Raw genomic sequence first — 17961 nt, 5'->3', positions numbered from 1 at the left:
TCAGCAGAAAATTTGAGCAGAAAGACTCTCAGTAGAGAGAGATAGGTCTATCACCTATAGACACTAGCAAAAAAAAAAAAAAGGCAATGCTGGGTGTGGGAGGGGTTATGCTGGGCAGTGTCCAGCTTTGCCACTTTTCAGTGTGCATCCACTTGAAGGTGGAGCATAGCCCAATAATCTAAGAATTACCTTTCCTGTGATGCACAAAAGAAAAAAAAAAAAAAGATTTTTGAACCGTGATTTGAAATGACTAGGCTGCATACCCGTGGACTAGCATATACACGAGTATAGTCCTATCCTGCAATCAGCCATCCTTATACACAGCTGGCTGATACACTCCCTTCCACCATAAATCCATCAGCCAGTACATCTAAACACAAAGAGCCAATGTTCAGGTTTAGTGGAGAGGGCGTAGAAACCCTACAGGTATTTATTTCTGTTTGTGGAATTTCACCTCACTTTGTCCCCATAGATGCGACAAGAAATCCTATGGGTTTTTTTTCAATCCATATGTGTCCCATTGTAAAAATTACCTTTACAAGAGAGAACAATTATCAAGATAAGGGTTAGTGTCCCCAACATAGGCTTAATAACCCTTCTGCACTTTATCCAAAATTAATTTGGGAAAGTTTGGACTGGAGTTAGCTTTTTTTCCCCATTTACTTTACCAGGGGTCAACTAGTAAAGGAAACACTCTGTTCTATTCCCCTTTACAGGTTCAAGAGGATTGGGTCAAGCTGGTTAACACTGCCAGGTTAAGCCTTGAGGACTCCCCTGCAATAAGGAAAGAACCAGAGAAAAAGCCACCAGTCGTCATGCTCTACTAATGTTACTGAGCGGACACAGTAGTGCAGAGGGAGGTGTGCATTGTATAAATGTAATTTAGAATTAGCATAGTCATTTTCTGCATTAATGATGTTCATACTATATTAAGCTGTAGTATTCAAAACACAGTCAAGGGATTAGGTTTATTTTAACACCAGTCAACTGTACCAGAACTATGCCACTCATCAACAAGTTAGTTTAGTCTTATAGTAGTTCTGCCAACATGTATTTATTGTATTGAAGCTGCTCTGATAGTTCCACTGAAATGACAAGCTAGAAAATGACAGCTGCTTGGATAGGTTGTAACTGGTATGAAATGCTGCTCTCTGCTGGTCAGCATGGGAATGACACAAAGCCAGAATCTTTGTATTCTGCAATAGTATTAGGTCAATATGTCATGTCTGTTCAAAAAAAAAAAAAACCCACAAAAAACCTTGCTCTATTTTTATGTTATTTAACCCTTAAAATAGAAATTAACCTAAACTGACGCCCTTTCAGTAGTTTAATCGCAACCCTTGTCCCAAATGGACAGTGATGGAAATTTGGTTGGCTCATTCAGGTCAATGACAATGCAGCCTAAAAGTAATTAAAAAGCTACAATGATTTCACTCCCTATTGACAGGCAGTGATTAGCTACAACAGGGGTCAGCATCCCATAGATCGTGATCTACCAGTAGATTACGGCCAGATCTGGTAGATCGCGGTCTGGGCTTGCTGACCCGCTGTCCCAGAGCATCAGAATGCAATGCAGAGGGACTACTTGTAAAGTTGGAGCTGTAGTAGGGAGCAAGAGCCCACATAAGCCAATGCCTCCTCTGTAGTGCTGCCTCCTGTCCCATGTGGAGTGATACCAACTGCACTTCACCTCTTATCCAGGCTAGTGGTCTTTAGAGTGGTGCCAACAGCAGGAAAGAAAAGATCTTCAGGTCAGTGTGAAGCAATACAGTGGGCATAATGGTATAGGGCTGCTTTCACACTGATCTTCTGCGGTTTACCCACACCGCAGGTACAGTGCACCTGCAGCATTTCTGCACTTAGCCTTGGACTTCTATTCTATCATGCGGGTTTGGTGCACTTTCAGAAAGCACACCACACATGCAGGATATAATAAAAGTCTATGGCAACATGCAGCTAACCCAGGAAAGTAACAGATGCACTGCTCTGCACCCGCAGTACAGGTAAACCGCAGTATAACCGTGTGTAAGCAGCCTTATAGGGGGCTCAAACAGTAAGTGCTTTGGGGTGGTAAAACCTCCTAAAGTGTTTTTACCACCCCCTTTAGCTGCAGTGGACAGGGGTGTACACATGTTGCAGCCGCAGCAGGCATTATAGGCCCTGTCATGGATGGTGGGTGTAGCACCTGCCAAGCATGACCCATTCAAGTGAATGTGGCTGCTTTGTAAGTGTCCTGCAACCTTGTGCAGTACAGAAAACAAGGGATTAGAGGGGTCAGTGTTCTGCGGCTTTCTCACCAACTGCTTTAACCCTGCAGTAGTATGTAATTGCGGGCACTTGAATATTGGCCCCATTTACTTGAATGGGTCGTGATTGGCAGGCGGTAGCACCGACCAAAAGCAACAGGGAGTTTAATTCCTGCTAAGGCATGTGTACACCTTTGGCTGCTGCCTCAGCAGTTAAAGGGGGTAGGGATTGAGGGCAGTAAAACTGCAACTCTTCCGCAGAGTTTTACTACCCCTCCAACTTTGTTAACGAGCCCTGAGGGCACCGCTACCGAAAGCAACTAAGGGGGTCATTCACAAGTGCAGCAGGCACTGCTCCACCTCTGAAAAGCGATGCAAGTGTGTTTGACAGGTGGTGAGGAGGGATATGTTGCCTTCTCACCACCTGATATAAACCGATGGTTGCCTTGCAATGCGACACGGTATTACAGCAATTAAAGGTTTAAATCAGGTGTGAGGAGGCGACACCGGACGATACTCTGCCCCGTAATCTTTTACTTCTCCCATGTTGTTCAGGTAGATCTCTACCTCTTTAAGGTTGCTTACCCCTGAGTACGAGAAGACTCCCAATATAATCTGCAGTAATTAAACTTTTCAGCCCCCTACATGATCAGAAGTACACCTTGCAAGGGCTGCAATAACATTTACTTTTCTGATAAAGGGAAGTGCATATAGACCATTGTTCTTTTTAAACTGACCAAAGCTATAACTATTGAATGAATTCATTATACAGGTAGTTATGTTTATCTACGAGTTGTCTTTGAAATCCTTTGTTTATTAAAATTATGTGAAGACTAATAAAAGTATATTGTGCTCTAGAGTATGGATAAGTAGACTGCCCCTTGAAGGTATTGCAGTGTTCATTGTCACTATTCAAGGCCTTTTCTTTACCGTAGGACTAATTACTTAATGAAAAGCAATACCATACCAGATTTTGCAAACAAAATTTTCGGCACAAGCTGCTGAGGAATCTTTTGTTTATAAGGACTAGTGCATGTTCACCAAGAAATGTTGTCCTGCATTCTACACACAGCTCCATTTCTACTACACACAGGTAAATTCTGCCATTGGGACAGGATCTGGCACAAGATCACTAGAAGCTGGTACCTGTACTGAGATGCTGACACGGTGGTGGGGGTCTGTAACTGACTAATTTGTAATGAATGGACAGTCCACATGTACCACACCTTGCAGTCACCCCCCCCCCCCCCCACCCATGTCCTAATGCTGAAAAAAGTAAACACTAGCTTGTGGTATGCAGTGGTAATAGGAGAATTCTATATAATATAGGTATGAGGTTGTATGGGGAGGTCTTTAAAGTAAAATATGACATATCTGTGTCTGGAGGCTGCTGTGCACTCTTTAATAGCAGAGTTCTCTAGCAATCCCTAGAAATTAGCTGGGAAACTTTGTGTAACCAAAAAAAAAAAAAAAAAAAAAAACTTTCACAAATCAGATTATCAGTCTCAGTTTTATAAGGAATTGCAAGAGAGCTGACACAAGAGGAAAAAATAAAGAGCTAGCCATGTTCCCTATGCACAGGCACTGTTCGATAGGATAGCAAGAGTAATGGCAAAGGTCACGAAGGCAGAGCTAGGGCTTAAGGGATGTCTATCCTGAAAAAGTCATGGTGGCTGCCATTGCTACATCTTATTATGTAAATGCTAATTTCATGGCTATCATGTTTACCCTTTTGCATTAATTGTCCTATATCTGGAACAAGCATGGCAATAAGAATCTGTGACTCTACAGATATGCATACTAATTCAAGGTCAGTGACTCAAACCTTACAGAAGCCAGATGATCAGTGTATTAGCTGACAACTAGAACCTTCAGAAGAGGCTTGGCAGTAGCTTTCTCAATGAGTCTCTAAGGCCTCTTTCACATAGGGCAGAATCCGGCTGCGATCAGCTTGCTCACCAGAACATCCCTGCTTAGCAGGCTGATGTCAGGTTTGTGTCCACTCTGCATAACCCTTCACTCCTCTATGAGTGGTAGGATGTTAAGACTGCCTTCCATTTACTCCCGACTACAATCCGATCTGCTTGATGGAAGGGGAATGGATCCCCATCTGTCCAATTATAGTTGGATGTCGGCAGGTATAAACGGACATGTGTGTTTACACATGCCGCTCCATAGAGGAGACAGGCAGACCCAATCGGAACATTCATGTGAAAAGGGCCTAAGGCAAGAATTGCTTTAATGTAATACTGCTTGTCTGGGGGAAGTGTCTAATATCAATTGACCTGAAAGTCTGAGTAAAGGCACTGTTAGCTGCCACCAATAGCTGGAGTTTAGAATGAATGGTATGCCATGCATTCTGCTTCATGAATCTATTTTAAATTACCTACATATCAACATACTGGATGCGATGATACACGGTATAAATCAGTTATGGTGATACCTTCTATATGTCTGAATTTAAAACTGCCTTTGTGTTTCCATTTTTATATTTTTTGGCAATATTGTAGATTGTTAACATTTTTGAATTGTCAATAAACTTTTATTAAAAATTGCAGTCAGTTGATATTTACTTAAAATACTTTATTGTCCTGTTAAAAACACCAGATTCCATCCTGAATAGTAACGTAAACTCCAAGTCTTGCAAGTTAAGTGGTTGGATATCCATATTTCATATATGCTTGCACATAAAAGTATATACTGCAGCAATACACATTACTTATTCATTTAAACACTAAAAAGCATATTTAAAAACACCTCCAGGAAGGCAGAAAAAAATTCTGTAAGTGCAAAATACATAAATAATCAGGTTTCTTCAAAAACATGAAGAAAAAAATAAGGTGTCCTAATATATAAAGGGCTTCTGCTCAATGGAATCTTCCAGACAGACATCTGCCTGTTTCTAGCCCTTCTGTAAAGTCCCCCAACACAGTTACTCTAAGAAAGACAACAATGTTACTCCCCTAGTTAAAGCTGCCTTTTGTACTGCATTTGGGCCACTAGTTCAAACAATGCTTGTAGAAAATGCCTTTATAATGGTGACCAAGCAATACATATGACACGCAATGCACACAAAGCATCAGTTCTGTGTGCACCATACATCAGAGGAACATGTTTAGGCAGAACATACCCGAGATGGGATTATGTTTATAGATATACAGTGATGTACCTCACTGAAGTAAGCTTTATGCGCCATGTATGGATGGAATGCTACTAGAGCCTTACTTTCCATACAGCATTTCCCCTACAAGCAAAATTTCTTTGATTTGTCCAGCTCACAATTCTTTAAACTTATCAACTTTTTATTAAAACATGGCTTCCTGGGACAGCGATCAACCCTGTCTATGAATATGGTCCATATCACCAAATAGTGGTACAGCTCTCTTTTTAGCCATAATACTTCTTATACACTTGTAAAGTGTAAACTGTATTTGCAGTGAAGACAAGGGTTTATTCTTTTAACCTCTTTCTTAAATGCATAAAGTATATGAACATATGCACTACCGAAGTGCATACAGCCAGTTTAGCTCTATGCACACTTCTACGGGTGATAAATGGTGGTTAACCTCAAGTGCACCTTATAAACTAGTGATTTTCCTGAAATGCAGAATATAACAGTGTTATAAATGTTACACAAATTATCTGTATCTGAACAGACAACAAATATGTCATTGTGTTCATCAGGTGCATAGCTCCTATATACTTAACTTCATTTAAATGTATCAGTCTTTTGGCCATATAGAAATCTAGAGAAGAAAAGTGTTGTCTAATGCTTTGGCACAGACCCTTCTGCCTGTGATTCTATGGCAGTAGTGACTTCCCAGTGCACTACATACAATTGGCTATAAATGATCTCATGCAGTTTAGTAACAAGGCCTTTCTCCTAACAAATATAGTGAATTTACATAACGCCACGTCTTTTAGAACACTCAAAAATAGTGAGAATTTTACAGCTGACATTTGTCCTGTGAGGTATACTTATGATGTAAATATACCTGGCATTTCACCTTTTCTTTTTTACTCAGCCTGTAGTATTGTTATATTACTAAAAGCTGTATCACATTTCATATTTTCGGTAGACATAAAGACGAGTGCCTTGTTCGGAGATTGTTGTGCTTCATAAAGCTCAACTGATTACGTTAACCTGACATTATCACAATTTTTTAAAATATTTAATATCACACAGGTCTTTCATTTTGATCCTCTGAGCTGTCTGGCTTTACCATACTAAGGATTGTGTGGTCTGCCTCCGTTGGCATAGCTTCATTTCTCACATACAGGTAAGCCTCTGTGTCGGCCATGTCCAGGAGCTCATCCAGTGAGGCCACCACAGTGTCATGTTCCTGTACTACCTCTGGATACTGAGACGCTGAATGATGGATCCGCAGTGACCTCCGCACTGGAGTCAGACACTTCCATTCCTGGCTGCCTCCATCCTTCTTTTTCTTCTTGCTGTATATGCAATATGTAGAGACACCATATACATGTTAATTAGAAGGGTATTCTACACGGGCCCATTAAACATGATGCAGCTGGATTTCAACCATATATTAAAAAGGCACAACGTAAACACTTTACACACACTACAATGCAGGCATGCAGGACTGAAGTGCAACACTAAAGGTTTTTTTTCCCCCCCAAGAAATACACTGTCCCTTGGTATGCCAGTATTAATAGTACCAGGATAATGATTTATCAGAATGATTTTACTAGGATTTACAGTTTAAAAACTGTATTTACCAGTGAGACGCCAATCCACAAATATCCACCTACATCAGGTTGTTGCTTTCTGCCATGGCTCTCCAGCCTTCCCATACTAGAAGCCGTCTCACCAAGTGCCCCCTGGATCCTGTCTCCTCTCAACTACTACAGGCACCCTTTTCCTTGTCCTATGCTCCCTCACATCTTCAATCTCTCCCTCTCTAATGGTGCCTTCCACACCCCTCTAAAGCATGCACAGATCACTCCCATACTTATAAAGCCCTCGCTGGACCCCACCAACCTGAACAACTTAAGACCCATCTCCCTGCTCCCGTTTAGCTCTAAACTCTTAGACCGCTTAGTCTACAATCGCCTCAGCTTCTACCTCACTGACAACATTCTTGACCCTTTACAGTCCAGCTTTTGCCCACTCCACTGAAACTGTCCTACTAAAACTCATTAATGATCTACTAACTGCTAAAACCAATGGCCACTACTCCACACTCTTACTACTTGACCTCTCTGTGGCTTTTAATACTGTTGACCACCCCCTCCTCCTCAAAAAACTCCACTCTCTTGGCCTCCGAGACTCTGCTCTCTCCTGGTTCTCCTACCTATCGCAGCGCTTCTTCTGTGTTACCTATATATCTCTGTCTCCTCCTCTCCACTTCCTCTTTCTGTAGGGGTCCCTCAAGGTTCTGTACTTGGACCCCTTCTGTTCTCCATCTACACCTCCTCCCTTGGTCACTTGATAAACTCCCATGGCTTTAAGTACCATCTCTATGCTGATGACACACGAATCTATCTTTCTACTTCTCACCTCACCCCTTCAGTCTCCTCTCGCATTACTAACCTACTAAGTAACATATCGATATGGATGTCTCTCCACTTCCTCAAATTAAATCTTTCCAAAACAGAGCTCATACTATTCCCTCCAGCCTGTACCCCCTCCCATGACTTCTCCATTAAGATCAATAACACAACAATCAGTACCTCCCCTCAAGCCAGAGTACTAGGTGTAATCCCAGACTCCCATCTCTCCTTTCAGCCCCAAATCCAATCACTGTCCAAATCATGTAGACATCACCTCCGCAACATCTCCAAGATATGGCCGTTCTTAACCTCTGAAACCACTAAGCAACTTATTCACTCCCATATTATCTCTTGCCTTGAATATTGTAACACCCTCCTCATTGTCCTACCTAATCGCAGGCTATCCCCTCTTCAGTCTACCATGAATGCTGCTTCTAGGCTCATCCACCTTACTAACCATTCCATATCTGCCATCCCTCTCTGCCAATAGCTCCACAGGCTTCCCATTGCCCAACGAATAAAATTCAAAATAATAACATACAAAGCCATTTATAACTCTGCCCCAAATTACATCACCAATCTTGTCTCCAAATATCACCCAAACCGTCCTCTCCACTCCTCGCACTCCTGCTCTCTAGTCTCCTCCTCCCATGCTCGTCTCCAGAGCCTCCATCCTCTGGAATGCTCTACCCCAATCTATCCGACTCTATTCCTCATATCAGTTCATGCCCCACAGTTATTACCTTTTGTACCACCAGCTCCTCCCTCTTAGATTGTTAGCTCCAAGGAGCAGGGCCCTCCTAACCCTCTTGTATTGAACTGTATTGTTGCTGTATTGTCTCCCTTTATATTGTAAAGCGCTGAGCAAACTGTTGGCGCTATATAAATCCTGTATAAATAATAATAATAATAATCTTGAGCCTACTGAACAATGATTTCCACCACACTCAGAGGTTGGGGACCAGCCAAAATATATCAGGGGTAGCATTCTGCAGCTCACTGCCTGGGCAAATGAGTTTCTAATAGCAGAACCTGCATGCTCTTGCTGTTTTGCAATTGTTTCTCCTCTCAGCTTTCTTCTCCCACTGCCACCCCATCTGTGCTGCCCGACATTAGATACTGTATGTAGGTGCCCCCTGTGCCTGCCAAGACCTTCTCAGGCCTGCTAACCTCTCCACTACATGCACTCTGCTGTTTACAACTACTATCCTATGTGCAGTCATTTCCAGCGCCCCACACAGCAAGAGGAACACAGAGCCAAAGCCACACCTCTCCTCTTCCACAGTGGTGGTCAGTGATCACTCAGGTACACGCAAGACTGTAGTTCCAAAATGGAAATATGGGCATAGTTGATGACACTCCAGTAGGAGTCTAAAGTTCTCAGCAGGCACTAGCATACTTGGAGTTGGGCAGCAAGAGGAGGAAGGTCAGCGGACAAGGTCAGCAAGAGCATGTACTAAAATTAAAAGTCTGTTTATCACATAGTGCCGCACCCTTCTCCATCTAGAATTGCTGAATACACTTGCTGCGTTCTGCCCATGAGTTAAAAGTTTTGGGGATGGACAGATTAAAGAAGGTATTTATAAAGATACAGTCATGGCCGAAATTGTTGGCACCCTTGATATTTCTCCAGGAAATCATGTATTTCTCACGAAACGTATTGCATTAACACATGTTTTGCTATACACATGTTTATTCCCTTTGTGTGTATTGGGACAAAACAAAAAAAGGGAGGAAAGAAAGCAAATTCGACATAATGTCACACAAACCTCCAAAAATGGGCTGGACAAAAGTATTGGCACCCTTTCACAACTGCGGATAAATAAGAATGTTACAAGCATGTGATGCTCCTGTAAACTCACCTGGGGCAAGTAACAGGTGTGGGCAATATAGAAATCACACCTGAAAGCAGATAAAAAGGAGAGACGTTCACTTAACCTTTGCATTGTGTGTCTGTCTGTGCCACACTAAGCATGGACAACAGAAAGAGGAGACGAGAACTGTCTGAGGACCTGAGAACCAAAATTGTGGCAAAATATCAACAATCTCAAGGTTACAAGTCCATCTCCAGAGAACTAGATTTGCCTTTGTCCACAGTGCGCAACATTATCAAGAAGTTTGCAACCCATGGCACTGTAGCTAATCTCCCTGGTCGTGGACGGATGAGGAAAATTGATGAAAGATTGCAACGCAGAATAGTCCGGATGGTGGATAAGCAGCCCCAAACATGTTCCAAAGACATTCAAGCTGTCCTGCAGGCTCAGGGAGCATCAGTGTCAGCGCGAACTATCCGTCGACATTTAAATGAAACGCTATGGCAGGAGACCCAGGAGGACCCCACTGCTGACACAGAGACATAAAAAAGCAAGACTACAGTTTGCCAAAATGTACTTGAGTAAGCCAAAAGCCTTCTGGGAAAACGTCTTGTGGACAGATGAGACCAAGATAGAGCTTTTCGGTAAAGCACATCATTCTACTGTTTACCGAAAACGGAATGAGGCCTACAAAGAACAAAACACAGTACCTACGGTAAAATATGGTGGAGGTTCAATGATGTTTTGGGGTTGTTTTGCTGCCTCTGGCACTGGGTGCCTTGACTGTGTGCAAGGCATCATGAAATCTGAGGATTACCAAAGGATTTTGGGTCGCACTGTAGGGCCCAGTGTCAGAAAGCTGGGTTTGCGTCCAAGATCCTGGGTCTTCCAGCAGGACAATGACCCCAAACATACGTCAAAAAGCACTCAGAAATGGATGGCAAAGAAGCGCTGGAGAGTTCTGAAGTGGCCAGCAATGAGCCCAGATCTAAATCCCATTGAACACCTGTGGAGAGATCTTAAAATTGCTGTTGGGAAAAGGTGTCCTTCCAATAAGAGAGACCTGGAGCTGTTTGCAAAGGAAGAGTGGTCCAAAATTCCGGGTGAGAGGTGTCAGAAGCTTATTGATGGTTATAGGAAGCGACTGATTTCAGTTATGTTTTCCAAAGGGTGTGCAACCAAATATTAAGTTAAGGGTGCCAATACTTTTGTCCAGCCCATTTTTGGGGTTTTGTGTGACATTATGTCATATTTGCTTTTCTGCCTCTGTTTTATATTTGTTCCAATACATACAAAGGGAATAAACATGTGTATAGCAAAACATGTGTTAATGCAATACCTTTTTTGTGTGAAATACTTGATTTTCAGGAAAAATATCAAGGGTGCCAACAATTTCGGCCATGACTGTATAAGGCACGTACTTCTGCCTAGGACTGAAATAGTTCTAGCCAAATTGCCTACCTGACTCTGGCTACCTAGGAGAGTTAAATGCCATTTGTTGTTTCTAGAAGTGAGTATCTTAGAGATGCAAATTAGAATGGAAAATTAACACACGCCTAGAATGTTCATGAAAGTACATAATGTACATGGTACAGCCAATTTATTACAACAAAACAGGTTTATGTACCTTACAATGCCTTGTGTGAAACCAAAACATAATAAGCCAACTAGTGTTGCAGAACTATAGCCAGTTGTAGGTGAGATGAAGATAAAAGGGAAACCATTACCTGGAGAGACAGGCAACCTGGAATTTAACTGCAGAGCCCTGGTCACACATGCCCATTTCAAAACATGATGTCGCCAAATCATCTACAGGCTTTATGACTGGTGTAGCATAACTGTGTACGTCGTTCTCCTCATGCTGCTCGCTGTCCAATGCAATGTCATTAGGCAATGGTCCAAAGGTAACAACTACAAACACCAAACAAAGGAAACATAACATGAAAACTTCACATAGCACTCATCCTCAGAAAGATAATAAAGTAGAAGTCAATTACCTTTTGATTTCCTGCTTGTATTCTTCATAATGTCAAAGACAACTTCTCGCAACTCATCAATTGGCTAAAAAATTAAATACAATTGTAATATATTTTTACTCAGTATTTGCAACAAGCTCACAGACCTATGTATACAGTGAACAGAAAGCATGCCAAGTTAAACACACAGTACTCCAATGCTGATCACATACAATTACAGAATATTTATTACCTCCGAGTTGTCAGTTAGGCCCATTTCACACAAAGTGGACTCAGTTGAGATAAGCAGGGGATCTGTCCGCTGATCAGAGCAGAGCAGGCAGATAAGCCATCTGTGTCCACTCTGCTGTTCTATGGGTGGTTGGGAGTAAACAGACTCTGCTGTCAGTTTACACTCAAATACTGATTCGATTCACTTAGATGGAAGATGACGGATCTCCTTCTGTTTTTTTTAGTGGACCAGATCTGAATGGAGGTAGGTGGGTGTAACTGGCCACAAGTCCATTTACACCAGGCGGTCCAAAAGGGGTTAATGTCCCGCATGACCAGGTCCGCCTGAAAAACTGATTGGACCCTTCGTGTGAAAGGGGCCTTAATGGAATAAATTCACCTTTAGAACATGTTACACTCGTAAGTATGTTTCTCCTCTATCCTCTCCGCTGCAGTCACATTTAAAATTGGTGTGGCTGTTTGGGACTTTGTCAAATCAAAGAAATCTGTGAATGATTAAACTACATGTCTTGTCTGCCTCTTGTAGTTCTCAATGGACTACTAGTGCACAGATCAGCATACTTGTAGCACACCGTCATTTCCAGCAGTTCTCTAACAGAAAGCCTTTATGGAGGTCCGGGCAGAAAGCTGGAGGACGTGTCTGCAGGGGCCTGATATTACACCCTGTGATATACTGATCATTGCTGCAATGCTTTGCAGGTTTCGAGGGAGCTAGTAATGGAAGGTTTTTCACCTTAATGCAGAAAATGCCAGCTCAGTGCATTCACAATGTGACAATGTATTATCTGAATCCAAAGCAAACATCAGCAAATATTGCACATTAATATTTATTGCTACAAGTGTCCTTAAAGTCTCCAAATAATCGAAATTTTCAAAGAAAAAAAAGTGTGCAGTCCACCTCCACGTGAAACAGTGCAGAAATTCAGAGCCTTTGCAAATTACAGTGCATATCACACACGCTCCCCCACTGTGAAATGTACTTGCCTTCTAGATTTGACCTGAACAAAATAGTCTCCCAGGTTCCTATGGATCACATTTTTCCCTGTAGGTAATTCAGCATTCCTCATGAGCAAGTTTAAGGGGAAGAAAAAAAAAAAAAAAAAAAAAAAAGGACTCCAATAGACTCACAGCTTCCTAAGACCTGTACAACAATTCCAGAAAATAAATCGTGGTACTAGAGGTGGAGTTTCACAAGTCCACACCATTCTTCTAAATACACTGTTCAAAAAAATTAAAGAAACACTTGGAAAACACATCAGCTCTCAATGGGGAAACATATCACGCTGGATATTTATACTGATATGGACTGGGTAATGTGTTAGAAACGGAAGAATGCCCCATCATTTGATGGAAATGAAAATTATCAACCTACCAAGGAATGAATTCAAAGACACTCCGAAAATCAAAGTGAAAAAATTAAGAAGCAGGCTAGTCCATTTTCCTGAAATTTCATTGCAGCAACTCAAAATGGTATTCAGTAGTTTGTACGTGCTTGTATCCATGCCTGACAACATCAGGGCATGGTCCTAATGAGATGACTGATGGTGTCCTGGGGTATTTCCTCCCCAATCTGGACCAGAGCATCACTGAGCAGCTCCTGAACACGTTTTGTCACTGATCACTTGCATTTCTCAAGGGGAACGTGAATCACGTTCCCGTTGAGAAATTCAAGTGACGAATGACGAAACGGCACCTGCGATTTATGATATCTGACATACTACGTGGAGTTCTTTATTTATTAGGTGAAGTGTTGGTGAGAGTTGTATTCCGATTAAGGTGTTAACTACAGCTGAAATATAGCTGATCTTCAGTATCCAATGTGAGATGAAAAGTGCGGTTAGACCAAACATAGTATTATGTGAGGTCACTCTGCTGGAGCGGAGCAGACATCTGGTGGTGGAATTTTGCACTTTTCTATTTGAAGCACTTGTGGTTTGTAGAAGGAAAAAAAGCATCACAAAAGAAGAAAATTCAAGCTCTATGGTACCGGACAGTGAGCACAGGGCCCATTAGAGGACATCGGACCCTCAGGTCACCCTCATGAAGTCAGTTTCTGATTGTTTAGTCAGAGACATTCACACTAGTGGACTGCTGGAGGTCATTTTGTAGGGCTCTGGCAGTGCTCATCCTGTTCCTTCTTGCACAAAGGAGCAGATAACGGTCCTGATGATGGGTTAAGGACCTCTTACTGCCCTGTCCAGCTCTCCTAGAGTAACTGCCTGTCTCCTAGAATCTCCTCCATGCTCTTGAGACTGTGCTGGGAGAGACAGCAAACCTTCTGGCAATGGCACGTATTGATGTGCCATCCTGGAGGAGTTGGACTGCCTGTGCAACTTCTGTAGGATCCAGGTATTGCTACCAGTAGTGACACTGATCCTAGCCAAATGCAAAACTAGTGAGAAACAGTCTGAAAAGAGTAGGGAAAAAAATGTCAGTGTTGTCCACCTGTAAAATAATTCCTGTTTTAGGGGTCATCTCATGGTTGCCCATCTAGTGCACCTGTTAATTTCTTTAACACCAAAGCAGCTGAAACGGATTACCAACCCCCTCTGCTACTTAACTGACCAGATCAATATCCCAGGAGTTTAATTGACTTGATGCTATACTCTGATTAAAAAGTGTTCCTTTAATTTTATTGAGCAGTGTATTTAAAATAAAATGGTTCAGGTGCTGCTCCTAAGTAACAAATGCGGTGTAAGCCCCTTAATTAGGAGCGATAAGTACTCTGTTCTACTAGGTCTGTGACAGGCAGTACAAAGAAAGGAGAGCTGGCGCTGCATGCATGCTCCATTCTCTCTGCTGTCCCTGCTAAACCCCAACCCTCTACATGGCTCAGAGCGGTAGGGAGGAGAAGGTTTGTTAACCCTGCAGGCTCTGTTTGTGTAGTGTAATCACTGCACGAGCAGAGGATAATGGGAGCTGCATTCCCTCTGCTAATTAGGAGCAGACCTGTTCTAGCTTCTACTATACTCAGAGACGGAGACTGGTGCAGGTAGCACAGATAGATCTGAATCAAATCTGCTTAAGCACACACCATTCCTGGGAGTTTCCTGCATAATTATAAACGGCGCAGGATGCTTAGTTAGTTGGCCAAATTCTTGAAAATTCACTCAACCTTATAGATGTACTGAAAAACACACATAAAAATATTTAAAATGTCCATATGTGCCCATGTCTTACAAACTGGCACCTTGTTTACACAATGCTCAGGGCTTTCTGTTCCTTAAGGTAGTTATACACAGAACAATTACATATACTATTATTTTGTCAATTTACTGTCCGGGACGAAAAATTTGATCAGATCATTGAAAAGATCATTTGATTCGCCATACACTTCAACAATCATATATGATGACTCTCCTACGATTGGATTTTTCATTCAGACTGATCAAAATCATTTTGATAGAATTGATCAATGACAGTATACACCAGCAATGGGCAAACTACGGCCCGGCGGACCTTTTAATCCGGCCCGCGGAGCGTGATAAAAAAAAAAAAAAAAAAAACACAGCCAGGGCAGGCAAACATTGGCTGTCAGGATGTGTGTAGGCGGGGCAGCGTGACGAACGTGAGGGGAACTAGGCTCCTCTCACACTCTGCCCTGAAGACCGGAATGGCGCGGGAACACGGCGAGAGGAACGCGCGGAGCAAAGGTGAATTGACACAGGGGGGGACTTGGCTTACTACTTGGGGAGGGGAATAGTACTGTGGGGGATGAAATACTATATGAGGGATGAATTAATATGGGGGAATGAATTACTATATGGGGGATGAATTAATATGGGGAATGAATTACTATAGGGGGGATGAATTACTATATGGGGATGAATTACTATATGGGGATGAATTACTATATGGGGATGAATTACTATGGGGGATGGTACATTCATCTACTCTTGGTCCGGCCCCCGGGTCCAATATATGAACCCATTGCGGTCCTCAAGTCAAAATGTTTGCCCACCCCTGGTATACACCCTTACGATTATATTGTCCAATTCCGTGAAGAATTAAATTGTTCTACGTATTATCACCATAATCTCAATAAAAACGATACATTTTGTTCAATACCGATTGTTAAAACGGTATGCGTCCTATTGATAATGGGGAATTACCCAACTGGCACCAAAGATGGGGCACGATTCCTCCCACTGACCATCAAGCCTAGGGTTTTGTTTACTCCCAATGATGCCAGGGCATTTTCTACACCCCCTGGCCATAATTTGGCCCCCCTAAAATTTGAAAGGCAGTAAACTGGCCCTTTGTTTCAAAAAGTTTGGAGACTCCTGCTTTAGATCATCCATGTGGATAAAAACAGTTGTTGGTAGGTTGCATTGATCCATTTGGTAGCTTCTGCCATTTAAAACTGGTTGAAAGTGGCTAAAAGTCCCTGTGTGTGATCAACTGTACATCCTGTACTAAAATTCTATACAGGGACTTGAAGGACAGTCAAACTGAAAGGCAATGCCATAGCAGCATAAATTACAAAACAAACATAAGACAAGCAAGGTTTCATTTGAGGTAGACCATTTTGGATTATGTCAAACAGAATACATTTAAACTGAGAATTGTCTAGGATGTTGATCAGAACTTACTGTAGCTCCACACTGGACACCCTGCTTGTACAACTCCACTACATCAGTGATGCCCTCTCTTTCTAGGAGCTTTGCCTTACACACCCAGTATTTGGCAAACTTTTTCCCCTCAGGAATCCTGTCCAGAGCAGCATAGATATCCTCTGATGGTACACCCTTTAGAAGCAAAAATAGAAAGTTAACAAATAAGCCCTGGTGCATTCTAGGACTTGACTATTTATTAAAACAAATCTGTTTATGCACACTGGAGTTCTTGGCTAAAAAAGGAACCTGACCCTTATACGTATACCAGTAGCAAGTCATTCTACCTGTCTTTTGTTTCAACAACTTCATCCCAAACCCCTGCAGAGTTCCTACTTTTCTCTTCCAGGTTGACTTAAATGTAATGCCAAAAAAGCAGAGTGTGTCTGTGTGTGTGTATTTATGGATCGCTGACACACACGCTTTGTACTGTGTTTCATGTATCAACACATGTTGTGGCACAAGGTACCTGAAAAAATGGCCAGATGTTGAAAGGCTTTTGCTCCGTCAGAAAGGGTTGACTGGTGAAATGGGCAGCGGGACAGGAGTGTATAAACCCTCTTTTGCAGGTTGTACTTTTGACATTTAAATCAACAGAGTAGCTTAAATGAAACATGATTTCCACAAAGGATAACTTTTTGTCCTATGTTATGTTGAAGTAGTTGACCTCTATTATTATACAGGATTTATATAGCGCCAATAGTTTGCGCAACGCTTTACAATATACAGTAAAGGGAGACAATACAGCAACAATACTGTTCAATACAAGAGGGATAGGAGGGCCCTGCTCTTTGGCGCTTACAATCTAAGAGGGAGGGGCTAGTGGTACAAAAAGGTAGTAACTGTGGGGGATGGACTGGTAGGAGGAGTGGAAGATTCCATTATTAGCTGAGGGCAGGATAGGCTTCCCTGAAGAAATAGGTTTTCAGAGATTGCCTAAAAGTGAGCAGAGTAGGCGATAGTCTGATAAATTGGGGTAGAGAGTTCCAGAGGATGTGGGGAGCTTTGGAGAAGTCCTGGAGACTAGCATGGGAGGAGGAGACAAGGGAGCTAGAGAGCAGGAGGGAGGAGCGGAGAGCGCGGTTTGGGTGATATTTGGAGACAAGATTGGTGATGTAATTTGGGGCAGAGTTATAAATGGCTTTATATGTTATTTTATCCGTTGGGCAATGGGAAGTCAGTGGAGGGATTGGTAGAGAGGGGTGGCAGATACAGAACGGTTAGTAAGGTGGATGAGTCTGGCAGCAGCATTCATGATAGACAGAAGAGGGGATAGCCTGCTATGAGGCAGGCCAATGACCTCTATAGTGGCTATAGGTGGCCCATTTTTCTATCCCCATTTATATATATATTTTTTTTTACTTTTTTTTTGTCAGAGTATAGATCTATGTTTGCCCCAAGCATGTTTGAATCCACTTACACTGTTGACTTCCTCACTACCTCAGCTGGAAGTCAATAAGTAAAAATACTACTTTCTAAGCCCTGGTTCACACACGTGCAGTTTTGGATGCAAATTTGTATTTGCATGACCAAAAATAGAATGTTTTCCTATGTAATGTGTTCACAT

At 42.2% G+C, this 17961-nt stretch overlaps 2 protein-coding genes across 2 annotated transcripts in view; one reads left to right on the top strand and one right to left on the bottom strand.

Annotated features, from left to right (window-relative positions):
- The window catches only part of LOC149450005 (cytosolic purine 5'-nucleotidase-like), a 65804-nt gene extending 61001 nt beyond the window's left edge, over nt 1-4803 (top strand). The window contains exon 18 of the mRNA XM_089692407.1: nt 717-4803. Within this exon, the coding sequence (XP_089548533.1) occupies nt 717-827 (111 nt within the window). The 3' untranslated portion in view covers nt 828-4803. The remainder of the gene's footprint in view (nt 1-716) is intronic.
- Nucleotides 4804-4814: 11 nt separating this feature from the next.
- Nucleotides 4815-17961, bottom strand: part of CKAP2L (cytoskeleton associated protein 2L) — a 33915-nt gene continuing 20768 nt past the window's right edge. The window contains exons 6-9 of the mRNA XM_089692406.1: nt 16374-16529; nt 11572-11635; nt 11302-11485; nt 4815-6698 (exon numbers count right to left, since the gene is read on the bottom strand). Of these exons, the coding sequence (XP_089548532.1) occupies nt 6425-6698; nt 11302-11485; nt 11572-11635; nt 16374-16529 (678 nt within the window). The 3' untranslated portion in view covers nt 4815-6424. The remainder of the gene's footprint in view (nt 6699-11301; nt 11486-11571; nt 11636-16373; nt 16530-17961) is intronic.

The sequence above is a fragment of the Staurois parvus genome, unplaced genomic scaffold, assembly GCF_062004578.1.
Source record: "Staurois parvus isolate SC_StPar_1 unplaced genomic scaffold, SC_StPar_1.0 ptg000586l, whole genome shotgun sequence".
Taxonomy (NCBI): Eukaryota; Metazoa; Chordata; class Amphibia; order Anura; family Ranidae; genus Staurois; species Staurois parvus.
This window is presented reverse-complemented; position numbering and strand designations above follow the sequence as displayed.